This window comes from Pristis pectinata, chromosome 11 (genome assembly GCF_009764475.1).
Source record: "Pristis pectinata isolate sPriPec2 chromosome 11, sPriPec2.1.pri, whole genome shotgun sequence".
In the NCBI taxonomy this organism is placed as follows: Eukaryota; Metazoa; Chordata; class Chondrichthyes; order Rhinopristiformes; family Pristidae; genus Pristis; species Pristis pectinata.
The window spans coordinates 25886475-25901707 of record NC_067415.1 but is presented as its reverse complement, the minus strand read 5'-3'; the positions used below and the strand labels follow the sequence as shown (position 1 = coordinate 25901707).

Sequence of the window (15233 nt, the reverse complement as noted above, 5' to 3'; positions counted from 1 at the left end):
GGTTGTTGTCATGACACCATGTCACTAAGATCTCTATCTCCTTCCTGTACTCTGACTCATTGTTATTTGAGATACGGCCCACTACGGTGGTATCATGTGCAAACTTGTAGATGGAGTTAGAGCAGAATCTAACCATGCAGTCATGAGTATATAGGGAGTAGAGTAGAGGGCTGAGGACACAGCCTTGTGGGGCACCAGCATTGAGAATAATCATGGCAGAGGTATTGCTGCCTATCCTCACTGATTGCAGTCTGTTGGTCAGAAAGTCAAGGATCCAGTTGCAGAGGGAGGTGTTGACTCCCAGGTCTCAGAGTTTGATGATGAGTTTGCTTGGAATTATCATATTGAAGGTGGAGCTGTAGTCAATAAACAATAGTCTAACTTAGGTGCCTTTACTGTCCAGATGCTCCAGAGATGAGTGTAGGGCCAGGGAGCTGGCGTCCCCTGTAGACCTGTTTTGGTGGTTGGCGAATTGCAGTGGGTCGAGGTTTTCCGGGAGGCTAAAGTTAACACATACCATGACCAGCCTCTCAAAGCACTTCATGATAGTGGATGTCAGAGCCACTGGTCGGTAGTCATTAAGGCATGTTATCTTGTTTTTCTTAGGTACCGGGATAATAGTGGTCTTCTTAAAACAAATAGGAACCTCAGATTGAAGCTGGGAGAGGTTAAATATGTCTGGAAATACCCCCACCAGCTGATCAGCATAATACCTGAGCACAGGGCCAGGGACACCATCCAGGCCAGATGCTTTCCTCAGAGTCACTCTCCGGAAGACTGATTTTACATTCTTGACAGTGACCACAGGTTCAGGTGCATTGGAGGGCGGCAGGGTGAGTGGCGACAAACTAAGTGACACCTGTAACTTCATTACAGACAATGAAGTACTTTTGTAGGAGAGTCTCTGTAGAAACACAGAACACCTAGAAGCCTTTTTGTGCAGAACAAGCTCCAGCAGCACTACTGTTTCCCTTGTCTGATTTTTTCCATTGATTGAAGGATTCCAGGGATAATTCACCCACTCTTCTTCCAAACAGTCCCATGGGATACTTAGCACTCGCGTGTAAGGGCCGAGAGGGCCTTAGCTTCACGTCCCCTGTCAAACACAGCGCCTTGGACATTGCAGTAATCCCTCCAAACTGCACTGAAGTTTCAGCCAAGCTTCTGGAGTTCGCCCTAACTGCGTAACCCGGCCCGGGTAGGGTGCTACCTCCTAAATGTCGCCCATTTAGGAGGTAGCACCTTAGGATTTAGGAACGACAAGGAAGAGATGTAAATATGGATCTACTGTGGACCGCCAAAAGGGCTCGCTTCTGTGCTGCACAACTCTATGACTATGAACAAGTTCAACCACACCACCAACACCGCACCCTTCCTCCAACTTGCAACGGGCCAGCATTTTTCCGCTGCAAACAGCACTGAACATCGGAAGTTGAGAGATACTCGTCAAACAACCTGGACAACTTCCTCTAAATTTTAATACTTCCTTTGACAGGGAGACAGGCACCGTTACACCGTTAGCATGGATATTGATGACCTGGACAATGTGATCTTCTTGGGCGCTGTCACGGTGCTCAGCGCTCTTCAGAACGGTAAGAAAAGGACTTGTAGCCAGTAAAGCAGATCGACATTGAATTTATTGCCGGTCAGGCAGCATCTGTAGAGGGAAATGGACAGTCGACGTTTCGGGTTGACATGTCTCGACTCGGAACGTCGACTGCCCATTTCTCTCCACAGATGCTGCCTGACCCGCTGAGTTCCTCCAGGTCTCTGTGTGTTGCTCCAGATTCCAGCATCTGCAAAATCTCCTCTCTCTCTCTCTCTCTCTCGAAGTTATTGCCGTTGGATGTGCTTTAGTGAGAGCTGTTTTTACTCTTCTGTTTCAGTATTCTTTGCGTACACGGTGCAGAACGAATCCGTCCATCAGCGCCCTGCAAACACAGCTTTCGATCGGGTTAGTGTGGCAAAGTAAGTAACGGAATCCAACTCTTCCTACCAAGCATTTGTGTAGGTAAAGGAAAATATATTAACGCAGGTGGTTCACGAACCTTCGTTTACCCTCATCTGTGCTTAAAATCAACAGCGACGTGTCATTAAAATAAGATGAATTCTTTAATTAAAAAGAAAAAAGCTGGATTGATAGAAATAAGCAGTTCTCAGTAACCGTCACTGAAATCAACCTATCTCCCAGTGAATATCCTTGGCTATTTACCGGTGAATCAAAAGGAAACGCTTTCAATAATAAATGGTTCACGGAAACAAAATATTGTGGATGCTGGAAATATGAAATGAACACGTATCTTGTAAATACAAACCGATAACGCTGGAAACACGAAACAGGTTAGGCAGATTTGTGGAAAGTGTAACAGAGTTATGTAAATCCTCTTTCAGCTTACGAATGCATCTGAGTTTCCCAAACTATTGCGGAACCGTCACTTAACACGGGATTCTGCTCCAATCTAACTGACCTAGTTAGTGCTAAAATTCCTAATGCTAAATAACCTTATTCAGGATAATTGAATCTGGACGATAAGATAGATCTAAAATACAAATCTACTGTAATCTAACTAAATGATTGAACAGACATGAGATGCTGTATAACCAATTCCAGATCCCACATTTCTGACTCATTTACATAAGCCTGTGTGTAAAATAGTTGTAAAGCAAGTGTGACTTATATGGTAGTAGTGCGCATGGTGTGGTCCCATTTTCTCCTCCACTAGTATACAGATCAAGAATGTTGCTGGGTGAGTTGGGGGTAAGGTTCCTTGACATATTTAAGAGTAGTAGCAAGGTAGATCGATCATGTATTTCTCAAATAAAATAATATTTGATGTATTGCCCACCAATTGTGAGTAATCTGATTTAAAATTACTGAAAATAACAAATTATAGAGAACAATTTGCTTGTAATATTGATAGCTTCTTAAGAAATTTAAACTGTTGCCATGTCCACCAAAAGAACTATTTTAATTTTAAAAGCTACTTTGGATGTCCACAGATAGATGCAGTTTTAGTGGAAGCTCACAATCATCATCAATTCAGCCTCAGCTAGTGTCATGCACAGTTTAAAGGCAGTGTAAAGATTTTCAAACAGATGCAAAGGATTGTGGATACTGATTTGTGCTGGGTGTAATTTGTGCTTGAACTTCCACAAACTTTTGTGTTGGCTCAGCCGAGGTTGGGCAAATTACAGCTCAGTCTTGTGGAAATCCTTTACATTCAAAGGTGTTAAACGTATTTGAGCATGCCTTTTATTTAACATTTTTACATTTCCTGTACAACTTAACATTCCTTTTGCAATGTGATTATAATTACAAACGTTACGAGATTAGAACACTTGTCCACTTTCTTCTATCTGGTGTTAAGCAATTATGGAAACTTCCTCCAAAATAGGGCTTGTTTGCCCACAGAAATGTAAGGGGGTTCTCCTTTTGGCAAGCTTAAATTTTAAATGAATAACAGCAAGGGAAGGCACTGTTAATGTTAATGGGAGTGAAAGTACTCACAGATATATCAATATCTGTGAAAAGAGCTTCAACATTTAAAGATTTCTATGAAATATTTTAACGAGAAGATTAACTGGAAAGGGCATTTATATTCACTACTTCAACTAAACTGACAGAGTAAGGAGAGATCACAGTAAAAATTGTGAGACAACATGTTCTCGGATGTTCTTATACAACACCAGCATCTGGCACTTAATGTGGTGGTATATAAAGAGTGTCGAGATTGAGCAAAATATTAAAAAGCGTAGGTCTAAGGATACAACCCAATCCAAGACAATGACACAGCTGAAACCTCACTGCTTGGCAGACTAACAATGTGTTTTCACTATTATCCTGATTATTATTCCACTTTCCAGTCAAGAGCTTTTAATTTGTGTAAAATGATAGGGCTCTATATTATTAGTATGTAATATAGCTTTTTAACCAAAGTAACTAGCATAGGCATGTAGCACATAATGTTATCGGATTAGTTTTTACATTTTACCTTTAAGCAATATCTGGGTTCAGGCACCATCTTCTGGCTGAGCAGGTAGACATACTGCCTATTTCTAGAATTCCAGTAATGGTGTTTTGTAACAATTTCTTTGATGATTTCTTGGTGAAATCATGCCTACGGTGAAATTGGATCACACACTTCTGTGTCTCACCACAGTAACACACCTGCTGCAAATCTGCAACTAATGATGCTCCTATTCATACAATGCCCATTTCACACTTGCTAACTTAAATTGGAGGTCAAGGGTACAACCTACAACTGTCATGGATCTTCAATACAACCAAGACCACATTGTGCAATTTAATTACTTTTCACTGTCGTTAAAAGGGACATTCTGCTGATGTCAGGAGACCCGACCTGGCAGCTTCACAAAACACTGCAGGTTGCTCAAACAGCTCCAACAATCCACAGAGTATGCCAAAGCTAACAGGGCATGCTTTCTCCAGCATTTAGCTGCTGATATTCATTCAACAGGTGTATCAAGTATGACACTGCTGACAGCATTCCATTAGCAACCTGTTCAAGGTGAGTCATGGCAATGTCTATATCAATGCCAGCAGCTGCCATACCAATATCACTTATCTCTCACACGAAGAATATATTTCAGCAGTGCAAGTGTGCTCAGAATTGTTTATAACAACAAAAATCAAATAATGCAAAAATCTAAAATCATAACATTTGGGTCTGAATTTTAATGCCCTGTTGCCTATCCTGTTTTATAACTTGACTTTTATGATTCAATATCTTACTACTGCATTGCAGTGTCTTCTCTGTGATTGCTGGAAGGCTGCTTCATTTCTCTTAGTCCACACAGAGGTCCTTAATGACTCATGAGGAGCTCTTGCCCTAGATGAGCCAGTGGCAGACTGTTGCTCAGGGCCAGTTGTGGTCTGGGATGCCCGGCTGTAGGTCAACAGTGAGCATATGTCAGAGAGGCTGTAGTGGGACGTAAAATGGTGCACTTACTATGGGGGATATGAGTCTTCAAAACTGCACAGTAAGCAACCTCTCAGGGGACTGAATAGACCACAGAGCAATGATCTGCTGACACTCAGACCAATTCATCATTGTTTCAACCTCCAGGTCAGGGGTTGAACAAGCTGACATCCAAATCACATGTGTTTTTAGCTCTGTATGTGGATAGTGGCATGTCAATGGTTGGGATAGTTGTTTTTTCAGGAACTGGGGGTCACCAAAAAGGTCAGCATTTATTGGTCCTCCTGATTGCCCTTAAGGTGAGTGGCTTGCTAGGGCACTTCAGACACCATTTAAGGGTTAACCATATCGATGGGTTTAGAGTCACATATAGGTTGGATTGGGTAAGGATGACAGATTATTTTCCCTTGAAGGTCATCAGTGAAGCAGATGGGTTTTTACAACAATCCCGTGGATTTGTGATTGTCATTATATGTGACTGGAGTTTTTTTGATACCAGGTCATTATCTGAATTTAAATTCCATAGCTGTCATGGTGGCATTTGAACTCAGGTCCCTGGATTATCAGTCCAAGGCTCTGGTTTACTGAAAATTTTAAAAAGTGGAAATCTAAAATAAAAACAGAAAATGCCGGAACTACTGAACAGGTCAGGCCACATGTGTGGGAAGAGAAACGCAGCTAATGTTTCAGGTTGAGGCCCCTTCCTTAGACTTGGGAAGGAGACAAAAGCAGCTTGTTAAACTGCAGGGAGGGTTGAGGAGGGGAATGTCTCTGATAAGGTAATACCAGGGTGACCATGGGGGTAAGCTGCAAACAAGATTATCTGGTCAATGAGTGAATGGGTGCAGTTACAGAGTGAGAACCTAGACTAAAGAACATAGACAAATGACTCCTCGGTCACTCCTGGGTTACTAGTCTGGTAACTTGAGCACTGTGTGGGACAGGCTGGGGTGTGAATGTGCATGTTTGTGTGTGTGTGTGTGTGTGCGTGTGTGTGTGTGTATGTGGGCATGTGCACATACATATATTTGTATCTGTGTCTGGGTTTGTGGGTGTCAGTGTGTCAAGATGTATGACTGTGTTTGTGTGTGTACATCTGTGTGTTCACCTCTGACTATGTGTCTCTGTGCATTTGTGTGTGTATCTGTGTGAGCAAATGTGCTGTGAGTGAGTGTGTGTGTCTGTTTCTGTGAATGTCTATGTGTACATCTGTGTGTGAAAGTGCATCTGCATGTGTGTGAATGTGTATGTCTGTGTGTGCTTGTCTGTGTGAGGCTCTGTGGTGTGTATGTTTGTATGTGAGCATGTAGTGTGTATGCCTATATGCGTGTTTGAAGGTGCAGAAGGTATATTTGGTCTTGAGCTCACTTTGATATTTCTGTTAAGGTCATGAAATTTCTTTGTTCCATTGTTTGGAATTCACACACCTGGCCAGCATTATCCCAGTCACCTGCTGTCAGGCTCTTCTAATGACACCCTGGAGGGTCTTCATGTGCCCACCCCCCAACACACAAGAAATCACCCCTGGCCTTTGTCTCCTGCACCAGGACTTCAAATTCGCATTGTACGAATCAGAAAGTTTTCTGCCTCTCCCCTGCAGCCTCTCCCTCTCTCTTCCATGGCACACATTGTATGTATATGCTGTCTGACAGCCATGGAGAGTGTGCCCTTAAGAGCTCACATCCTTCTGTCACTGACACACATCAAGATGTTAGCTGCTACATTAAATTGAGTACTGCCCCATCAGGAACAACGCACATATCTTTTTAGTGCATGTTTTTGTATGTAACCCTCACTAATCCTATTTTAAATATCTACTTGGGCAATTTCATGACTTTTTGTAGGAAACCCAATTTGGCTATAATGCAAGGTCCAACAATGCATCAAAAATAGATGAAACCCAATTTCCAAACTCTAGTTTACTCATTCATCATTTTTACTCTATTCAGTATTAGTGGCATCTAAACACAATGGATGTGATATGCAAAAATGTCACATAGCTGAACCACACAACTGATTGGCATCCTAGTGTTTACCCAATGCCAATGTACAGTCGCATACCAGCAGTATTCAACTTTATTTTTCATGTTCTGAATTTTTACGCAAGTGCTGATGTCATAAGTTTTGGAAGAATCTAGATAATACTTCTCAGAAGCAGAACAAGGGCAGGAAGTTTCAGGAAAGGGATTTCCTCTTTAGCAATATGCAACATAGGAAAAGGCTATACTCATTCCTTTAAATACTCAACGAATGAAATGCAATGACCAGTTCATTTCTTGTCACAGCAGAAGTAAAATAAACCTGAAATATGAAATAATTTCTTCTTTTAGGTTTGTAAATACATAAACTACTTCAGTGGAATGATTCTGTTCTCTTGAGATTTTGCCTCAAGGCCTCCCTTTTAATGAGGATGGGGCAATGTAGTTTTATATACACTAAAGGCTCTCAAGTACCTCACTTAATGAGCTATTGCTGTTGAGTTAGTTATCTGTAGCAATGCTCACAAAGGTAGCTAGTCCTGTTCTCACTCAAGTGCTGCCCACACCAGCATCTTTGGACTTTTCCACATAGATAACTAGTTAGAAGGTGGAATTCCAGTCAATATCGATCAAATAGGACATCAGGTTAATACTGTAGATTTGATCTTCCTCCGTTAAAAAGAGCACAGCTGAAGTGTCTTTCTCCCAACTCAACTAGTTTCCAAGTTCAAGGTACATCCCAACAAATGAATTGCCCTAATTCACAATCAAATTCCATTACCTGTTCATATTTACTCAAATTCACTTGCCTCAGTCTGCACTCCACTTTATTTTTAAATACCCAATTGACTTTATCATTGCTGTCATGTCTCTTTCTTTGCCTGCACATTGCAAGTTTTAAATATAACCCACAAGTGATGTACCACGCAGTTTGGTTATTCATTCTCAGGGTACAGACTTCTGTGGCAAAGCCGGTATGTACTGCCCAGAGAGGGTGGTATTAGGGCTTTAACCTCTGCAGTGAGGGTGTAATTCTTTGTGGTGGTTTCATAGAATTCTATGGCTGGCAAGTTCACAATAGAAGAAAGCCAACCACATATGTGTGGGCTGGAATCATAGATAGGCCACACTGAATCAGAGCAGTAGGTTTCCTTCCAGCTGGGTTTTGAAGTAGTCCTTTATTTTGACTTAATTTAAAGTTCATTGCTGCGGTCCTTTTTTTTCAGTTCTATGTGTTGTTTCTCCACTTAATGTTTGTAACTTTCCAATTCAAATGGTTACTTTCCTCTTAATTTCCCTTTTAATCCTCAAGTTTCCCCCCATTTCATTTGTGTTCTAAAGACCCATGTGGGTGAATTTTCTCCTGGATCGTATATTCCAAATGACTAAACAAGTGCTGTGAGCCAGTGATGATGATTCCAAACAAGTAATTCCTCTGATTAGGAATCCCACAATAGAAAGGATATGTTGTCTTCTGGAGAAGTTACCAAGTTTTCAGTGGTTAAATTATGAGCAGAGGTTGCATAAGCAAGGCAAGCATTCACTGGAAAATGGATAATGAAGGGTGATATGATTGAGAATTCTGGGATTTGAAAGGGATTTGAGAGGGTAGTTGGAATTTCAGCTTTTCTGACGGTGGCGGTGTCTACGTCAAGGAGACATAACATTAAAATCAGAACCAGACTGTTTAGGAGAAAGTTATGAAATACTTAGGCAAAAGATGGTAGAAATGTGGAACCCTCTTCCATAAAAGTAAGTGCTGTTTTAATGAATAATTTTTAATTCTGAAATAAGAGAGTGCACAGGGGTTTGTTTTGACTGCTTTTGGAAGAATGCATTAGCCATACATTACATAATATGTACATAATTATGCACCCATGCACATCCTTAACATGTTCAATGATAATTGCGCAGCCATTCCCCTGATAGCCCAGCCCTGCTCTGAAATCAGTATGTCTTCACAACACAATGGTAGAAAAGGAAATGGAGGTGGATGGAGTTAAGCTACAGGTTCACCCTTCATTTCATTGAATAGGAGAATCGGCCTCACTTTCCTATCACTGGAAATAAATTCATGTGGGCTTTGTTTCCATTTTCTGTTTTGTTTTTAGCCACAACTGCATTGAAGTTTATCCCACATTTCTGGCTCTACTATGGACTGCTGGACTTTTTGTAGTCAAGGTAAAGTATAATTTATAAAATTTAACTCTTTAGAATACACTTATAATTTATGAAATGAAAAGCTTGCCTTGGTTATTTGGTTATAAATGCTTCCCTATTACTATTTACTCATGACCTCTGCATATTTTATACTCAACATTTTGAGACTTTGGTTATCATTGTGTATCGTTAAAGTATCTTCATAGATAATTGTTCAATAAATACAAATTGCTAATTATCATCGAGGGATTGTAATACATTACACTGTGAGAAAGTATAAGAAGTTCATAATCCTTCAGCAATTGCTCAAGATCCGGTTATTACCTCTACTCAATGTTTTCCTCCACTACACCTTGAAAATTACATTCAAGGTGTAGTGGAGGAAAAGAGTTTTAAGTATAGAGGCAAAAAAACTCAATGTGGAAAATCTATAGGTTACATTGCATTTACCCCATGAGAGGTTTTCTCATAAGGAATGATTGAGAAGATTGGCCAGTGCTTTTCAGGTTTAAAAGAGTCAGAGGTGATAATGCTTCACAAGGAGTTAGACAATAGAAAAGTAACAGAGAGTTTATTGCCAACACTGCATCAGCTAGTATTGGAGGAGCAGCTCACGGCAAGCTCCTTCAGTAAATAGACGGTTCAAGGAGCACAGGAAATGAACTGCAGCAACTTCTCCTGATAAAAGCAGGGCAATTTCTCCAGAAGAATGCAGTGGGTGGAGGGTAATTACATATCAATTACAATATTTAAAACACATTTGGACAGGTTCATGGATAGGAAAGATTTAGAAGAATATGGGCCAAGTGCAGGCAAATGGGATTAGTGAGATAGGCATCTTATTCGGCATGGACGAGTTGGGCTGGAGGGCCTGTTTCCATGCTGTACAACTCTATGAGTCTATGAACCTACTCTTGCAAGGAAGGTTTCTGACCAACCCTTCACCAACTCACTGTACGTCAATGATGGAAGGATGAGGGGCAGGGGAGGGAGGGTAGGGAGGGAGCCTCTCAACCTGTTGGGTTTTTAGGTTTAGTACCACTACTCCCAACCTTTACAAAGGCTGAGTTTACAGCAGTTCCTGATGCATGGCAGAAGTCCCAGTCTCTTTCTCTACTTTTTCTCCAGCAGCCCTCAGCTCAACCAGAGATCCAAGATAAAGAATCTTTCAATCTTTATGGCTCTTCCACCCCTTTAAGTGAACTGCACTTGTGCAACATATGTCACAGTGACAGCACCACTCACATCCTTCTCAGGGGCAGCTTTCCTCTAATGGCAGTGGGATCCTGACTTCCATATTTGATGAACCCTTGTCCAAGAATCAAGGTTGAAGTCTTGGTGCAACAGACAGACAAAATACCCTACCATTCCATGCTGTCAAAAGAGAAATCCAGCTTCATTTTTATTTTTTGTAATGTAATTTGTCAATTCAACAGCCTTAAGTAACCACCCAACCAGCTGCCTTTAGAGTCAGGCCTGGCATCATACTATTAGGGATGTGGCTTTAAAAATCTGGTAGTCTGGATTTGTACAAACAGATCCTTATGGCTGCTTGCAGTTGACCATGTCCGTGCCTGACTGTAAGCAGCCAGTATGACGGATCAACAATCAGAGATGTGGTATCAATCTCTTCTGGTTTATTTTCCTCTCCACTGTTATGATAATCTGTCGATACCACTTTGTCTCTGTCATTTTGCAGTGATATCAGGAGAACCGCTTAAAACCCACAATCTTCTGTGTTAATTCTACAAATTATGATGTCCATTCAAATAACTGACTAATCTCAGTGGTATATAACTTTAGGTGTCAACGTACTTAAAAAGACATGTCAGAGGATTATAATGAGCCAATTCTAATGATTTTGGTTATTGGTTTATTGGTTTATTATTGTTCCACATACCACGATACAGTGAAAAGCTCATTTTGCATGCCATGGTCTTTTATAGTCGAAACCAGACCTTCTGGTAGCCTTCTCCAACTACTACACACCTGGCCTTGAACAAAGCTAAATTCAGTGACAATAAAAGAGAAATTCCTTTAAGCCCCTTTTCCTCTTGGTTATCTTGCTATACCAGCACAACGTAAATGTTATCTCTGGGATTAGACTAGTTATGCCACAGTGGTTGAGGAAAGTCCTGAGGACTAAGGCAGCTAAAATTGCCCAGTTTCTTAGAACTGAATATTTAATTAGGCATGATAAAACTACGCTCATAATTGTATTGTATAATAATTGTATAATTGTATAAGCAACACTGATGTGATTTTTGTTTTGTCAGCTCCTGCTGCCTTTGCTGGATTGCTGTATTTGGTGGTGCGGCACAAATACTTTGTTGGATATTTAGGAGAAAACAGTCAAAGGTAATTGATTCTCTGTTCTATAATACTCCAATTACATTTTTTTCAAAATGATAGATATTTGTGCTTATTATGCAATGGTTGAGATGTTGATGTGAGACAATAGAATATGTTATTTAATTTTGCTGCTCATCATTGGTATCAGGTCATATTTCTTGAATAACCAGTTCCAAAATAAGATTCTCTTTTTTCTGCTCCAATTATAAGATATCTTTATTAGTCACATGTACATCGAAACACAGTGAAATGCATCTTTTGCGTAGAGTGTTCTGGGGGCAGCCCGCAAGTGTCGCCACACTTCCGGTGCCAACATAGCATGCTCACAACTTCCTAACCCGTACGTCTTTGGAATGTGGGAGGAAACCGGAGCACCCGGAGGAAACCTGCGAGACACGGGGAGAATGTACAAACTCCTTACAGACAGTGGCCGGAATTAAACACGGGTCGCTGGCACTGTAAAGCGTTATGCTAACTGCTACACTACAGTTTTAGAAGGGGAACTCTTAGTTCATCACCAGCCAACCTGACATTGGTAAATTATGGTAGTCATGCTGCAAGGTAATGTTTATTCTCAACCCACAGACAGTGTGCAAGTGCTGTTTCAGTGCTTTTAGCCTGTTGATCACAGGTCAGTTAGACACCACTCTCAAACACTTGGGCCTTGTTCTGAGAACATAATGCAAGTGGTAAAATTGAATTGCTCACTTTTTTGTAAGGAACACACACAATGTCTCAACATTGCTTCTGAAACCTCACTTATTTTGCAATAACTTCTTCTTTAACCCAGCTGCCTCAATGTCTAGTGTCACTTCCACATCAGTAGGGTTTTCTCATCCTTTAAAAATATTGCATTTCTTATGCAATCGATGTAAATGTCCCTGTTTTGCAGCTAGATTTTGAAATATTCATTATCCCATTCAGATTGCTATTGTGATTGCATTTGATACAGTTAACTGATAAATTTACATCAATGCACCTGAAGAAAGGGTGCAAAAGAAGTGTTCAGTCTGGTTTTATCAGTTAATTGTGAGAATGGACAGGAGAGGTTGGGTCTTGTGTTAAAGTTGCCTTTTGTAGAGTTATTTAGGAAGATACAACAAAGATTCATGGGGTTCCTGGGCAATGAATAGGTAAAAAGCCTTGAGGAAGACAATTGTGCAACATTCCCACAGGATTTCTGATGGGAATTCTCTGGAAAATGCCACAGTTTTGATGCTATTATCTCTGCACTACTGTCCTGTGTTTTTTTTTAATGCATTATTCTATATGTATTTTTTGGTGCCAGTAGCTTTTATCTCTGATTTTCTGGAGAAGGCCAAGGGATCTTATTATTCTAAAAAAAAATGTGAACCTCCTGAGTGAGAAGATTGAGGGCTAATAAAATTTGATATGAGGTACTTAATAAAGATGACCCTGCATTTTATTTGTGGATTGTGATTTATGCAAACACATTCAATATTTTCTTTTGAAAATGTATTTTTAATTCTTTTTACATTTCACTTATTTCTGCAGCCTCCCTGGGTTTTTTTTTGGAAAACGTTTAATGGCCTTCCTCTTCATCATGTCAACTGCTGGAATTGTCAACTACGCAACAAACTACTTCCTTGGGATCAACTTTCTGTTTTACATTCAAACAGTCACAAAGGCCTCTGCTGCATTGCTTCTTATTCCTTAATCAAATAGAAGCCATTATCAGCATAATCATTTAACGAAACCAACCATTTACAATTTTGTCATACCATAATATATCTGTGCCTTTGTGGTTAAAAAAAAACTGCAGCATTTTATCTTGGTTTTATTATGATGCACAAATAAAATTGACTAAAATTAAATTATTGCTCAGAGGATTGTGTATGTACACTGAGGCATAAGATATGATATAATCAGTGACAAATTTATTTTATAGCCACAGGGCAATAGTGTAGGCAAACTCTCAGTGGTGCCTTCAATCACTACAGATACACACTTCATAACGTGGTTTCTCATTGTGCAATAGGAGGCAATATGCTCCTACACTAAACATAAATTGGTGCCCACAATGGAGACACATGCTGAATAGTTTTGGCTGTGAACAGACTGAGTTTCTCAGCACAGTGGTTTTCACCTGTATTGTCAGTGTGAACCTCCTATGCCCCAACTTCTCTCGTCTAGGAACAAGAGGTAAAACTTTGCAAGCATGGTGTGTGGTGAGCAATGTGTGTACATGTGCAATTGCAGCTTCACTGTTGTCATTGGGGTCTGAAATTAATTTTTTAAAACTTGCCAAGATATCCTGCAATATTCATCACCAAATCTTCCTCAACTCAGAATCAGAACCAGATTTAGAATCAGAATCAGAATCAGTGCAAAGACATAAAATTACAATAAATTACAAAATAAATAAATAGTGCAAAAAAAAGGAACAATGAGGTAGTGTTCATGGGTTCATGGACCATTCAGAAATCTGATGGCGGAGGGGAAGAAGCTACTCCTGGATCGTTGAGTGTGGGTCTTCAGGCTCCTGTACCTCCTCCCTGATGGTAATAACGAGAAGAGGGCATGTCCCAGATGGTGAGGGGCCTTAATGATGGATGCTGCCTTCTTAAGGCACCTTCTCTTGACAATATCCTCGATGGTGGGGGAGGGTTGTGCCCGTGATGGAGCTGGCTGAGTCTATAACCCTCTGCAGCCTCTTGCAATCCTGCACATTGGAGCCTCCATACCAGGCGGTGATGCAACCAGTCAGGATGCTCTCCACCATACATCTATAGAAATTTGCAAGAGTCTTTGGTGATGTATCAAATCTCCTCAAACTCCTAATGAAGTAGAGCTACAGGTGTGCCTTCTTCATGATTGCATCAATGTGTTGGGCTCAGGACAGATCCTCGGAGATGTTGACACCCAGGAATTAAAGCCACTCACCCCTCAATGACTGGCGCATGTTCTCCCGACTTCCCCTTCCTGAAGTCCACAATCTCACTCCTGTACACCTCCTTGTTGCCATCTGAGATTTTACCAACAGTGGTGTAATCTGCAAACTTATAGATGGCATTTGAGCTGTGCCTACCCACACAGTCATGAGTGTAGAGACAGTAGAGAAGTGGGCTAAGCACGTATCCTTGAGGTGCGCCTGTGTTGATTGTACTGAATGGTACAGCGGCAGAAAACAGGAAATTCAAGCAGTAAAACCTTCTGCCAAACCTGAACTTTCCTCTGGGAAGAGCTCAAACTGACCCACTTTCTCCTGCCTGGGCAGTCCCTCAGGGTTGATGCACTGTGGGTTCTGAGGTGGCTGATGAGGCCAGTGTGGGACCGGCAGAGACCACCATAAATGGGGCAGGAGGTGCTTGACAGGGTGGTCAGGTGGGTTATTTGAGATGTTCTGCACACTGTCTGCCATTTACGCTGAGTTCCTGTGCACTCCCAACAAATGGACATGAAGTCTTCAATGCCATCCAGAATGCGCCTTCTCCAAGTAGAGGATTCATGGGCCAGAGATTCTAATGGATCGGTGGGGATGTTATTACTTTTTCCTTAAATCTTTTCCTCTGTCCATCTGGTAATCTCTTGCTGCGATGGAGCTCAGCGGAGAACTACTATTTTGGGAATGTGGTATAAGATATGCAAATTGCGTGGCCTGCCCATTGGAGCTGTTGAATGTAGCCAGAGCTTTCATGTTGGAGATGTTGGCTTGGGAGAGGACGCTGATGTTGATTCACTTATCTTGCCAATGGATTTAGAGGTTCTTGTGGGGACAGTGTCGGCAATACCACTACAATGCTTGGTGGTCCATGTCGCAGAGGCATACGGTAGAATAGAG

At 41.1% G+C, this 15233-nt stretch overlaps 1 protein-coding gene across 1 annotated transcript; it reads left to right on the top strand.

The window, feature by feature from the left end:
- Nucleotides 1–1400: 1400 nt before the first annotated feature.
- On the top strand, nt 1401–13266 carry alox5ap (arachidonate 5-lipoxygenase-activating protein). The gene is made up of 6 exons (XM_052026305.1): nt 1401–1592; nt 1887–1968; nt 9031–9094; nt 10399–10405; nt 11356–11437; nt 12947–13266. The coding sequence occupies exons 1-6, from the start codon at nt 1523–1525 to the stop codon at nt 13107–13109; spliced, it is 468 nt and encodes a 155-aa protein (XP_051882265.1). The 5' UTR covers nt 1401–1522; the 3' UTR covers nt 13110–13266.
- The last annotated feature ends 1967 nt before the right edge of the window (nt 13267–15233 follow it).